Source organism: Nilaparvata lugens, chromosome X (genome assembly GCF_014356525.2).
Source record: "Nilaparvata lugens isolate BPH chromosome X, ASM1435652v1, whole genome shotgun sequence".
Taxonomy (NCBI): domain Eukaryota; kingdom Metazoa; phylum Arthropoda; class Insecta; order Hemiptera; family Delphacidae; genus Nilaparvata; species Nilaparvata lugens.
In genome coordinates, this window is record NC_052518.1 from 43,689,748 (window position 1) to 43,704,901 (window position 15,154).

At 32.9% G+C, this 15,154-nt stretch overlaps 1 protein-coding gene across 2 annotated transcripts in view; it reads right to left on the bottom strand.

The window, feature by feature from the left end:
* LOC111054883 overlaps window positions 1–15,154 on the bottom strand; it is a 184,759-nt gene that overhangs the window by 10,057 nt on the left and 159,548 nt on the right. For both annotated transcript variants that reach the window (XM_039441392.1, XM_039441391.1), the window contains exons 6-7: window positions 9,203–9,360; window positions 826–981 (exon numbers count right to left, since the gene is read on the bottom strand). In XM_039441392.1, the coding sequence (XP_039297326.1) occupies window positions 826–981; window positions 9,203–9,360 (314 nt within the window). The remainder of the gene's footprint in view (window positions 1–825; window positions 982–9,202; window positions 9,361–15,154) is intronic.

A 15,154-nucleotide genomic window follows, 5' to 3' on the forward strand; every position in this document is an offset into this window, starting at 1 on the left:
AATTCAAAATAAGTTGGAAACTTTTAATGGATTGATTAGATCAAGTGTCGCCTAAAAGTGGCATATAGTTGACCTTCTTGTGTATTTTTTGACTTCTTTCACGTCACAAATTAGGAGAAAAGAGGCTGAAAATCTATTTCGAGCAGACATTAGCCTTCTGGTTATTGAGCTTCAAGAGCGTATCCAAATTTAAAAAAAGAAACAAAATTTTCTCAAGAATCAGTTCATAAGTTTTTTTTTTGTTCAACCAGTTACATATTGTGTTATAGTTCTTAGTCCTACATTCTAAGATTTGTTCATCAAATCTCAAACCCAGCTAAACTGCATTCCACAAATCAAGATAGAATGTGAACTGGAACACAGGTTTCTCTAAACCAATACTTGATTTTATAGTTTTCTCAGAAACTATAACGAGGCGATTGGTACAAGTCGTAGCCATCTAAAATGGTTATTAAGTATGAACATAGAGAAGCAATAGCATAAGTAGATATCCCATGGTATAGGGCGTTTATGTCGTAACTTTTACTGTTATCTCAAGCCGATTACTGTGGATTATTGTCGATTTTCACTGTTTTGACCGGGTAAGAGTGTATGAACGGCACAATATGAGAGACTACCAGTGCCATAAAGCTTCACAGGAAAGAACTACGTGGACTATCAGCTAGAGATAACAGTAAAAGTTGCGACGTAAACGCCCTATACCATGGAATATCTACTTATGCTATTGTTTCTCTATGGTATGAAAGTAATTATCTCTTATCATAAATAGAACAGTCTAATTGTTTTTTAGAATTTACTACTCAGAACATGAACTGTCAATCCTACCTTGAAAAAGGATACGCTCTCCGGTCCCAAAATCTGGTCTAGATCAAACGGCTTGAATAGTTCTTCCCGATTCTTGATGAACAATGTCATCATTTCTTTGTAAACGAACCCATCGTTCTTGTCCCCGAATACTAGGGTCCAAGTACTTTCGTATAACTGCAAGTTAATTTAACATAAATTTAATAATTATTACAAAATGTTTCTACATTATAATTAATTATTAATACATTACAAACTGAAATATAAAAAAATGAAATTCATTTGAATAATTTTGATACAATAAATTTCATGTAATATACTCATCTAAATACGGCAGAATAGTTGTTTGGGTTTCGCCTGGTTTGTTCATGCAAAATTAATATAATTAATTGATATAGGCTACTTACATGAAAATAATATACAGGGTGGTGAAAAGTATGTAACAGCTAAGGGATTTTCTTCATTGTTATTATAGCACCTAGTTAGAGACTAATAAGCTATTCTATTTCAACTTAAACTGATAAGAATAATAGTATGACCATAGAGAAAATATAGCTTATGATATCTGTATGACCCATTGGTTCAGCCTGCCTATTTTGTTGAGTAAATTAGATTAAAATTATTTTCCACACATTCGTAATATAATGAAGGATACTCTACTTTTTGCTCTACTTAAGTACTAAACTAATTCGTGCGGCTTTTTGCGTTGAGGTCTTCTCAATCTATGTACATTGAGCAGCTGGATTGCTTCCACGTTCACATGTTGATGAAGTCTTGCCTCATGTATTTCTACAATTTTTGTATTTCACTGATGACTGTCACCACTCCCAGGTCGCGGTGGAGATCAGAGTTCCTGACGTACCAGGGAGTGTCTACACAACTCCTGAATAGGTAGGTTCCTGAAAATGAATTCTTAATTCTGGAAGCGCCGGATGATGTCAACATTGGATGTTCGGCTGCAGCCCCATAGTAGAATTCTGAAGGACCACATGGGCTTAAGAATATTCTTGAAGAGAAGGAATTGTTCTGGAAAATGTTGCTATTGTTACATTTTCTGGCTGAGGTTTATCAGATGTGTAGAGGAGGTACAGGAGAGGACCTAGCACACGTCCTTGAGGAACTCCAGCCCAGATTTCTCTGAGAGATGAAAAAGCATTGCCTTGTTTTATTCTGCAATAACGGTCTTGACGATATGAGTTCAATATAAGACTGTATTCTGTTGGTAAGAACTGGTTCATTTTCTAGAAGAATCCTGAATGCCATATTTTGTCGAAAGCTTGTGCTACATCAAGGAAGACTGTTGAGCAAACTATGTTTTCCTCTTAAGTATTTTCAACAATATTTGTTATTCTGTGCACCTGATGTACTATGTTCATTTCGAAATTCGAATTGATGAGTTGGAATTAAATCACTATAATCCAGCAAGGGCTTTAATCTTTACAGTAAAAGTTCAATTTGATTATTGACAGGAGTGAGATAGGCCTGTATGACGATACATCATGTGGTGGATTTCCAGGTTTAGGTATCATGATGACATCGGCTACCTTCCAGAAACTTGGCACAAATTTCAATCGAAATGAAGCGTTAAATAGATAGCAAAGCTTCACAATTGCTTTTCTTGGGAGTTCCTGTGAAATATCTCCAGTTACTAAGTCGAAACCTGACGTTTTCTTTTTGCTCAGTTTTAATCTCATATATTACTTCCCTTGGCGATGTAGGGGGGGGGGTGGATGACTCCTGCTTTAAGATGAGGATTTTCATCAATGATTATTTCCTCATGGGGTGAGAAAACTTTTACCAGATGATCAGCAAACAAATCCGCGTTCTCTTTGTCACTTCTTGCCCAGCTATCATGATTTCTTCTTATTGATGTAACTTGTTCAAGAGTTTCCTGGTTGATTTCCACAATGAAAAATTTGTATCAGGTTCATTAGTTAAATCTTCCAAGTATGTATTGATACCATGTTGTTTTACATCCTGTATCATTTTTCTCAGCTCATTTTTCTATCAAGTTCTGTTTTAATTCTCCGTTTTCTTGTTGATTGCAATAATCTTTTTCTACTCCTTTTTTCTTGTTGATTGCAATAATATTTTTCTTCTTCTCCTTTTTTCTATCAACTCTCTCACTGCTACAGGATAGCAATTACCTTTGATAATCCAGCTTTGAAATAGTGGTGTATTTTCCCACGCACATTGTTGGATGTTGTTTACAAACTCCAGCACTTCATTTTCTAGCTCATCTAGTTTGAAGAGATGTGTTCAAGTCCACTTTAGTGTCAATCATATTATTAAATGTTTCTATATCTATTGATGAGTTGAGTTTGAATTTATTTTTTAAAGCTGTATTGTGCATTATCATAACTATGGGGAATAGTCAAAGTTCAGTTCAATTTCTTCTTCTACTTCAACACAGTTTGGTGAAATATTTTTTGTGATGAAAAAGTCAATCAGGTTGGTATTTTTGTTCTGTCTGTTGGCCAGTAGGTTGGTTTCCTTGTTGAGTGAACTTTGGTACTCATTAAGGCTGTGCGAAGTTTTAAAAAACTGTCTACTGGTGATATTTTTCAAAGTTTTTTGATTTGTATACTATCAAGCTATCAAAATGAAACATTTTTCTCAGGATTTTTTTCTGATCATTAGGTTTTGAGATATGAGGGCATAAAGTTTAAAGTTATGGGACAGATCATTTCAAGTTCGATAAGAGATAGCTTTGCTCCTCTCCTTTTGTTGAGTTCAGTCGGGAGCCCCACTGTGTATTCTGTGTGGTGTTTATTGTTTGCATTTGCAGGTAATATGAAAAACGCTGAAAATGTACACTTCAAGGTCACACATAGGCCACAATATTTTTTTTTAATTTTTAGAATAGCATATTCGGTTTTGACTGAATGAACTTTACTGTTTCCAACAAAAAAAGTGGAAAAAATGTTTTGTGCAAACACCCTTAAACTGAAGTCTCTTCTAATAATAAATTTTCCTGTGAAGCTACTTAGGAAATCTATGTATCCTTTATTCTTCAAATTGAACCGTGGTGGACACTAGACGACTCCAATTGTGTTTGTACCAGATGGTCTACCGATAAGTTTGTTTTTGATTGGAATTGACTGAAGCTACTGCAATTCTATTTTCTTGAATTCGTGATAGTTTAGCTCTTCTCTCACAATAACCGCACTTCCTCCTCTAGCCCTGTTGTTGGCATGGCAGGTTTTTTACTCTCTAATTTTAAAGTAAGATTCTTTGGTGAAACAAATTTCAGAAATGAGACAGGCATCTATATTATGTTCAATAAGAATTGCTAATAGATATTCTTTTTGCATTACCATTCCAAGTCATGATTTTAAATCTATTTTCTATGTTTCTTGTGAATGGCTTCTGCAACTGAAATATTTTCCAATTTTTCTAATCTACTTAAAATTGATTCATTAAGGCTTTTTTGCACAACTAGTTTATCAAGAATCAATTTATGTTCGGTTGTAATACTCAGTTCCTACTCAAGTTGAAATCTTGAAGTTTTGAGTTTCCTTTCATTTTGATAGGTAGGCCTACTTTATTTTTCAGCTTATCAGCATAATTCTGGTTCTCCTTAACTCTACTGTCATTTATTACAGATCTCTGTGGCACAATATGAGTCTCTTTTATTGACTGTCGAAATGGATTTGTTTGATTCTGGCAGGGTGCTTGAAGAAACGCTTTAATACTTGAGAGCCATAAACACAAAACTGAACTTTATTTGTATTGGATGCAAAAACGTATTTAACATGTGTCAAACTAAAATAAATGACAGCTGTCACTACATCCTTCTTTCCGCAGGAACAAATGTCTTCAGCTCCTTCTCAGCACTCCATCGTTTGACCTGATGTTGTAAGATCTATCACGTAATTTTTCTTCCACCACTCCATACCTCTTCATATCAGGAATCCAAACTTCTTCCCCCTGTGCTAATTCAGGCAATGTCCCAAATCCATTTCTATTGTCGTAGTATATTTTATTGTACTTTTTCCTCTGAATGTCTTTACTTCTAAAAACACCTATTTTCTCTTGAGATGTAGGTTGGAAAGTAGACAAAGACGGAAGTGTTGATTTTCCTTCCACACATTAACTCAGCTGGACTTAGACCACTTTCTAACGGAGTGATTCGGTATGAGAGGAGCCCAATGTTTGGATCTTCACATTTGGTCAGGATCCGTTTTGCTATATCCATTGCTTTTTTAGCTTCCCCATTTGACTGGGCAAATTTTAGACTTGATGTTCTATGCTCAAAACTGTATTGCTCGGAGAATTTTCTGAAAATGTCAGACGTAAATTACGTACCTCCATCAGTGCGAACCACACAAGGTATACCGTGGCGAGCAAAAACATTTGCCATACATTGAACAACACTCTGCGAAGTTAGTTTTTGTATTTCACTAATCTCAATGAACCTTGAAAAGTAGTCCTGTAGTAACAAATACCACTTTCCTAAACATTTAGCTGAGTCTGCCCTGCTTCCCGCCATGGTCCTTATGGTAGGGTTGTATAGTGAAGGGGCTCGCTGTGGTTAGATCTTTGCTCTAAACATCTGCTACAATTTGCAACTAAATTGTTGATATCATCAGAAATTCCAGGCCACCATATTGATTCTCGGGCCCGCATCCTGCACTTGGTAACACCCAAGTAACCATCATGCAGTTTGTTCTATAACTCAACTCTCAGGGATCTGGGAATCACCAGTCTACTCCCTTTTAAGAGATATTCGTTTGCAACATTAAGTTCAGATCTATATTAAAAAAAAAATTGAATGTGTGACCCAAATACCCGTGGCCAGAGGCGTAACTAGGATCTAGTTGAGGGGGGGGGGTTAGCTAAGTCATGGTGGGGGTGTTAGCTAAGTAATGGTGGGGGGGTACAGCAAGATGAAATCAATGTAATGCCAATGCAGTCATACTTGATAGAAATCTTTTCTATCAGAGATTAGGCTAACTATTTATTTATTTATTCGTAGATACCATGGGCATAGATCCTGGGGGGGACACGGGGGACGCGTCCCCCCAATATTTTATGGTATAGGCTGTCCCCTGGAAAAATTTATTGAAGATTTTAATTATGATAAGACATTTTTATGATAAAACACAGAGCACCAGGCAAAACTTTTACAAAACTATAGCTGCACCAACCCTTTTATATGGGTGTGAAACCTGGGTGCTGTCAGGGCCAGATGAAAGTAGACTACAGGCATCTCAAATGAGATTTCTCCGAAGAACCTATGGGTGCAGCCGAGAAGATCATTTAAAAAATACTGAGATAAGAAAACAACTTGACGTCTTGCCTATAAATGAAAAGATATCTCAGAGTAGGTTTAAATGGTACCAGCATGTGAATAGGATGAAGGAAAAGAAGAAGACATTTTTATCAGTTCATTTTTTGGCACAAGAGTTTAGTATGATCATCTCATTTAAGGAGTTCGTCTATTATGTTACCTAAGTATTTTGTATCTTAAACTCTCTTCAAACAAGGACAGTTACAAGAGTTACAATCAGAAAGATTCAAGACCTGTTTTGAAAAATATAATTACTCATGAGAATTTATGTTGATCTTTGTAACACAGTTTTAGCTATTAAGTAAAAATTACAGCTTTGTATGGTTTGTGAACTCACAAAAGTTCGTGGAAAACTTTTTTATGGTTATTTAGCTATCCTGTTTTGGTTAGTAATCAAAACAAACAATACAACTAACTTAATGCTGTCTTTTTGTTGTAAAGAATTTGTATTTAATAAAACTTAAAACCATTAACTCAGAATTTTATTTAACACTGCCAAATAAGAGAATTTAAAACGGATTTGAAGTGAAATATGCTTCAAAAACCATCATTTTAATAAGCTATTTTTCGAAAAATCTTCGTCATATACTCCCATATGTTCATCATGTGTATGTTAAGTTATGTTCAATCTAATAGAATCTATAAGGATTAAGTTATTGACATTTTGTTAATAACTTTGGTGTAAATGCAGCTTTAGACATCTCATCAAGCACTTCATCTGGAGAGATGGTTATTTCTCGGTGAACATTTAGCATTGCTAATCCGTTTAATCTTTGCTGCCCTCTCGAATTCCTTAGGTTTTTATTCTAAGCAGGGTTGAGAAAGATCGTTCACTAGTACCCACCAAACCCCCACCCAAATATCACTTTGTTGGGTCCATTTTTGCTCCTGTGCATCTTCTTAGGGAGGTTGCCTAGATATATGTGCGATTTATTTGAATATAGTAAATTATGTTTGGACGCTGACGATATAAGTCTCTGCATTGCTAATAAGGACTGGAACACAACAAAAATAAAGTGTAGCAATTCTATATAATTTACTAAAAAGTACTTGAGTCATAGACATCTGCTACTTAATGATAACAAAACCAGGTTCCTCCATTTTACTTATTTATTTCACAGATACAGTAAATTTATAAACGAAACAAAATACATAATACTGTAATTCCATGCATGGGCCGAGGCCTGTGTGCAGGAATGAGTTGCATCATCACTTGACTGTAGCCAACAAAAGTAGTACATAATATTTATATGTAAGTAGCTATTCAAAGATACTAAATGATTCCTAACTAAAACTCAAAATAAAAATAGCCCTTGTGATTCAATATATAATTGAAAGAGCATCAAGAATGATAATGGGGAAAATGAATTGAATAAGGAAGTAGAAAGTTGATTGAAGGAGGTGTAAGGTGTTAATTATTATAAGGAAGAAAAAATATAAAAGAGGGTTTGAAGAGGAGGGGATGGAGGGATGTTCCGCTGCAAACAGTACTTTTCACTATTTTTCCGATGACACTCCAGCCGTAATATGTGGACTTACAGCCTTCAACCAGATGTCATTTTTAAGCTTTGGAAATATTCTACAACACTGTGCCAATAATACTAGTGTTTGTCTACTGCGAATACATATAAAGGGTGGAAAGTGTAATACTCTCCCCGAAAAATGTATATTTCAAGTTTTTGAAGTTGAATAAATAATGGAAAGAGTGGTCGAAATGTGACGATTCTCTCGAACATCATTGTTTGGTTAATTCTTAATACTTTGGTGGTAAAACCAATCCGATATCTCTCACAATAACTGAATAACAAGCGATATAAAAATTTCTGTCAATAATGACCGTCATCTTGTATTTTTCAATGATGTCGAATATTTTCGTTGTTTCCATCATCAATATTCTTATTCGTCTTGTTGTAACGAAGAGATTGAGACCATTTGCAAGTCTCTATCTTAAAGTAGTCATGAAGAAATCGATTTTATAGTTCTAGCTTGTTACCTCATGCGTATGGAAAAACGCACCAGAAATCATGCAGGGTTTTCTCTGGAGGGCGCTGGAGAACTCATTTTTTGGCATACAGCGCACGAAGATATATCGTTCCAAAGTTGAAAAGACGCTCTAAATTTCATACATTTAAAATTTCTTTGTATCTCTTGCACAAAAAAAGTTATAATGGAATGAAATTTGAACAAATTTTAATAAAATAACTAAAACAATATGCGTTTTAGAGGGAGATTTTATGGAACAAAAACTGTAGAGGAGAGTTTTTATATTTTTGTCTGAAAAAACGGTTGAATATCTTGAACGGTAATTGAAATACAAGCGATATACTAAAACCCTGAAAATTTTGGCGGCCATTTTTTCGAGGTGTTTGCCAGTGATTTCGACTTATCATCATCACGATCCTTATTATGCTAAACCTAACGAAGAAATTGAGACATCTTTCACGGCTGTTACTCAAAAATGACCATGGAATGACATTTGCGCCCGGACTAATTGCTTGTTTAATGGAAATAAAATTAATTATTATAAACTTATATGCGCCAATGCGCGTACAAATGGGAGAAAGAATACGCGATACAATTTCTATCGCGATAATTATCTTTCTAGGACAAAAAACTATCAATTCTATTCTAACAATAGAATAAATAATACTATTCCTAACAAAAAACTATTCTATCAACTCATACTATCTAATATGGTTGCAGGTTACGTTTGAAGACAAGGGAAGTTGAACAGCATATTTTCATAAATGTAGGTAGAGGAAAAATGTTGTGTACATCATGTGAGCAAAAGTGTTTTTCTCCCTCGGCCCTGGGCTTCACAGCGAGCTCCAAATGTTTCTCCTCAGAGAGAAAAAGCCTCATTTTGCTCCCTAGAAATACAGTAAAACTAACTACAGTATCTACTCCCACTTCTTGTGAAACGTGAAGCCGCCAACTAGCAAATGGGAGCAAGCAATTATTAAAATGTGAAGCCAACTTCGCAAGCATTAATATATTGTTGAGGTAAGTAATAACAAATTAGCTTATTGAGGTATTTTTGAGCAATGGTCAACACAAATTAATGGGATTCCTCCCTAGATAATTCAAGGTATTTGATTGATTTACCTTATTCACAACCACACTGAATTGTTTACGTGGATTCATCTTTTCTAGAACATAGAGAGTCGCTTCTAGCAAGTAATAGTCCTCTGGCTCAAGGAACAGGAATGCCAGTCGGTACAGGTGGATTGCAAACGTTTTAACTTCATTCAGCCACTTTTTTGCTGTAACCATAGAAAAAAAAACTTTCAAAAGATAGAATAAAGTAAAGTTAAATACTTGCAATGAATAAAGATTGAAAGCCAACCTTGAACCGTGGACTGTGTAACCAAAAACATTTGTTGAATCCAAGAATAAACTGATGATTAGTCAATTGTAACTAATCAACTTGTCCCTAGACAAGACTTTTTGAGAAACTTCTAAATACTCCAAACCCCAAACCTCCGATTTATAGTTAAAATCTGGCTCCTTCTGGAAGGTTTAGGGCTTTAAGGAGGAGCTGTGCTAATTAGTATTAATACAGTTGAAATTTGGCCTTTGAGCAAGTATCATCGTGACAGTTTTTACAAGTGACAGTATTCAAAGTGATATGGAACAGTGTTATTTTGTTATTTGTCACCTGGTTTCCTGGTATTCCAGATCTCGTTTACATAATTGGTGGAGGCTCAAGGGTTTTTAATCCAGCTTTTAAAATTTGGACTTTTCCGGTTACCTCATTGAAGATTCAATTTTTGTGGTTGCATTTTTCATTATTGAATATATGTTTTTATTTCAGTGAAATTATAGGTGAAATAGTTGAGTTTGAACCTTACGGGACTGTAAAAACAGTTTGTAGGATGAATTTCGAGGATTTATTGAATTTGAATATTGTGGAACAATAATTGATTGCTAATAATGGATTTTAACGGATGGAGAATGATGATTATAATTGAACAGATTAATTTTGAGATTCACGATATTGGAAGATTTACGATTATTATTGATTTTGAGATTTTGAATTGCAAAAGCTATGACAATTGAAGATTTTGTACGATTGCAAGATTTATTATCAATTCTTATTAGAAAGAATTAGATATTTATGATGAGATGGGAAATTAATGATTATTAAGATATGATTGAATAGGATAAATTTATTATTATTGGAGAGATATCGATATTTGAGATATGGAGAATTTATGATTATTGGAACCAGATTAATTGGAAATTTATTATTTATTATTGAATAGAATTGGATTGGAACAGATTAACAATGGAAAAACTTAGACCGTTACTATTACCGAAATTTTTTGATGGAAAAGATGAAGAATTTGACATTGATGATTTTTTCAACTATTTTGAAAAGGTTGCCTTAGCGAACGGTTGGGATGAAAAGGATAATTTATTATACTTGCGGTTTTGTTTGAAAGGAAGTGCTGAGAAATATTTTGACGTTATTGAGAATGATTTGACTCGACAGGACAAATTTGAATATATGCCAGTGAAAGAAAAATTGGTTAATTTCTATCGATCTCCTCTCAAATTGTGGAAACTAGAAAAGGAATTAGATACTTGTAGCATGGAATTTGAAGAAGATGGTAGAGATTTTGTAGCACGAGTCTTATCCCTATGTAGAAAAGTAGATTCGAATATGCATGAATCTCGGATTATCAGGATAATTTTAAGAGGTTTGTCTTCAAACATATTTGAAAGAATTATAATGTTATCAAATAGTACTATTGTAGAATTGTATAAAAATATTGAGAAATATGAATTATCATGTCAGTATTTGAATGAGTGGAAATTTGGACAGGTGCAAGTAATTAATGATATTATGGAACCCGAATTTGAAGAACTATTGGAAATCGGAAATGAGTTTGAAAATGAGAATTGTTTAGATAATGCTATTATTTCTGATGATTTTGATTCTTGTAATTATTATGTTTCAAATGAAGTGGATGTATATTGTCATGTTAGTAACTTCGAGATTGAAAATGGGTTGGATGAAGTTCTTATTTGTAATGATTGTGATTTGAATGAGGAAGATATAATTTACAAAGAGGATAAAGAGAGGGAAATGATTAAGGAAGAGTTATCAGATTTATCGGAAAGTGATTTGGATTTCTCTTTTACGATTGATAACAGGCCGTTTGAACATTTTGTGAACTCTGGTATGCGTAATGATTGTGAATCTAGAGGAGTCAAGATGCATCAGAATGTTAGTCTCGTGAATAATAGGACTAATAGAAAAAGAAGACGTAAGAAATGTAAAGTTTGTGGTAAACCTAATCATTTTACGCGGAATTGTTTTTACAACGTTAATTATGCTTATCGGGTTTATAAAAGGATGCATAGAATTTGTGAAAAAGAAGGCTATGATATTAGAGTGTGTTCTTTTGATGGCAGAAAGTTTTCGGAAAATGCTAGACGTAAGAAAGCATATTTTACTGATAGGACACAGGAGTTTAGTACTAGGCATATTGATGAAAATGTTTTAGACGGCGGTCCATCAAATATTGATAATTCAAGGAATGAATTAGGAGGTTGTATAGTCACTGAATCAGGTTCTACTTTGGAAGGTGTTAGGCACAATGGGATATATGTTAGAAGAAACTATTCTAATACTGATGATAAGAAATATTCAATCTCCCATAAACACGAGATTGATCTTGTAGATATTAAAATTAATTATAGCCAGAAATGTGGATCAGCAAATAATGGTGTTGAACGAAATATTACTGACTCATGCTACTTGGAGCTGAAAAGTATTACTGACGATAATAAAAGTTTTGTTAACAAGATGAATGAATCAATTATTGATGAACACGAACCAGGCAATGGAAATAGTATATTGAATCGATTACAGAAAAAATGTGAATCAGCGATTTGTGTAAACGGTGAAGGTGAAAATACAGAGTCAGATTTGAATTATTGTAATTATCCGAAAGATATGAAGAATAATAAAATTGAAACTGATGGAATTGTTATTAATGAGAGTTCGGTAGAGAAATATGATGACATAATTTTGAATAGTTTGGGAAACGTGTCCCAGTTAAGCGTTAATAGCGATGAAATATTTATTGAAACAATAATTCTGGAGAGGTTTGAAAAACGAACTCAGACTCAGCAGACTCAGCGAAAGTATTACATGAGACAATATTGCTAGTAGAACGAGGCCTTTTAGCTGATTTGCAGTTGTCATTCAATGAAGAACGCTGAACTGTTTGGGACTAATACATCATTCGATGTCAGATAAATTGAAAATAATCATTGTCCGATATGAAGAATGATTAATATTATGTTATTTGGAAATATTATGAGCTAAAAAGAATAATGATTAGAGTAGAATAAGATAATTAGAATAGAATTTTTATTAGATTTTGATATTTTTACTAATAATGAACTTTTCAATTTTGGGATTTTATGATTTTTTTTTCACTGAGCTTGTAGGTAGTGATAATTTCAATCGTTTATGTCCAATAAAATTTTTCGATTAGGGCAGTAGTTTTCGAGTTAGGTATTTTTTCAATAATATTTCAAAATTTTCTCTTTGGGGTTTTGTGATTTTTTTCTTCATATAAAGTTTTGTTTTAGTATTTTGAAACATATTCTGGAAATTCAATGTATTTCACCGAACGAATCTGTTGTGAAGGAAGTTTTTCAAACGACGATTTTGATAGCGTTTGATATTGATTGACTCTTACTAAATTTTTGCTCTACTGGCTGCCAAGAGGCGAAATTATCGAAAAATTCAGAAATCTCCAGTTCATGGGAAACAATTTTGTGATTTTTCGATTTTTTTTTTCGGGAATCTCATTTTTTAGGATGAGTACATTCAACTTTGTTCTGTGAAAAATTTTGTTTAGAGCAAAGGGTTTTGAGGTTTTTCATTTTATAGTTTTTGTTGGTGACCTTGTATAGTAGCAAAAAATTTTTTTTTGAATTTAAAGATGAATTTTAGGTCATTCGCTTGCATTTCTAAAATGGGATAGGATATGTGAAGTAGATATTTTTGAGATATTTGAGGGTTCGTGAGTTATTTCAATAGGTAGTAAATTTTCGGCTACAGTCAGACACGGATTTTGAATTTCGCGCGTTTCTGCTGAATGGTTATCTACTGATTTTGATTTTCGCGCGTTTTTGCTAAATGGTTATCTGCTATTTTTCTATGGTTTATGTTGGGATTTCATTTTGGTTTCATGATATTTGATGGATAGTTGTATTCTACATATATTGGATTTTGGTTTTCAGTTATAAGTGGTATTCGTTTATTCCGATGAGTTCTTTTTTTTACGATTTATGATGATTACAAGGTACGCGGCGTATCTTGATTGTTAGTCTAGAAATTTCAGACAAATTCGGAAAAAGTCGATTTTCGAAAAAAATTTTATTGCAGTTTCATATTTTCTTAGCATAGATTTTAGCATTGCGATAATTATAATTTTGTTTAGGGCAAAGGGTTCTGAGATATTTCACTTTAGAATTTTGGCCCTTTGGATTTTATATTTCATTATATTAAGGTTATGAATAAGTTTTATTGAAATATTTTCAAGGGTTATTAAAATTAGATATTTTGTTGATAGATTTCATGAATTAAATATTTGAATTTGTTGTCATAAGGTGTTGATATTTAAGGTTTAATGGTGATAGTCATTTTTTTAAGTCGTATTTTTTTGAAGTCATGCGCTATATTAAAGTCCCTAAGAGAATTTTTGTAAATATTATTCGTAATTATTTATCATTTCATCATTGTTTATCAGAATTGATTATAATATTTATGGATTTATCATCCAGTGGGTGAATAATAGGATTATATTTTATTTATTTGATCTGTGTTCGATGGGGTCTTTGATTTAAGCCTATAATTATAAGTCCTCGTAAAATTTTATTAAAATATTATTACTGATTATTGTTGCTGGAGGTGAAGTCCATATTTTTCAATGGTAATATAGACCAAACTTATTGTTCATGGGTTATAATAAACGGTTATAGGGGAATTTTTTAGCTATGGATAGCAGAGTTTCAGTTTTATACGTTTATATCTTTGAATTGTATTTAGTTTTATAATTTTTTCTCAGTATAAAGTAATGATTACTATATTCTTGATTATATTTTATGATAATATTTGAGTTTCATTGTGTCATGGTTCTAATATTAATGGTTTTGAGTAGAAAGTTTTTCTTTTGGCACAATAGGTTGAGTTTAGGGCTTATTATTATGGTTGAGTTTCTATTTTCAGAAGTGATTTTTGGTAATCATTGTAGAACCATGTTTTACGATATAGAATCAGTTATTATAGAAGAGGGTTTATTATTCCATGGTTACATATTTATAATTTTAGGGTACAGTTACCTATGAAAATTGGTATTTGGCTGGGTTTTACATTTAATTTCACAGTTGCATTATTGATTTTGTATTGATTTTACAGTTATGATTAACCATGTTATATTTCATAGTCATTATAATTATATCTCAGTTATTTCAAATTATGGTTATTCCAGGAAAATGAACAGGAAATATGGTTGATGGATAGTTTACCATTTTATGATAACCAAATGGTCATGTTTCATTCACATAATTACATATTCTGATTACATGTTACATTTTTGTAATATAACATTATCACTGATATAACTTTCTTTTTTTTCTCGATAAATCATGGTACGTTTTAATATTGGGTGCCACGAAAAAGTACAGTAATGTAATTCATTGTTTTGTTATTTTATTTTTGCGTTTGTACTGATGTGACCTACGTTAAAGAAAGTGCAATTGTCACGTATTTTTGTTTAGTTGTCAATCTTGTTATTCATATCCAGGGCAAGGTCGTTCATTGAGTGACAAACGTTGTTATTGATACTTTTAAACGTTCACTAATAGAAATTCATAATGAAGCTGTTATAAGACAATTATATTTTTGATGGATGAATATTTTATTCACTTTTATTTTGACTTGAATTTCTTTCTCAATAAAAATATAACTAGAGTATAAGTTTCTTATATTTTGATGATTTATTGTATGATTGTGATTTTGTTTTCATATGA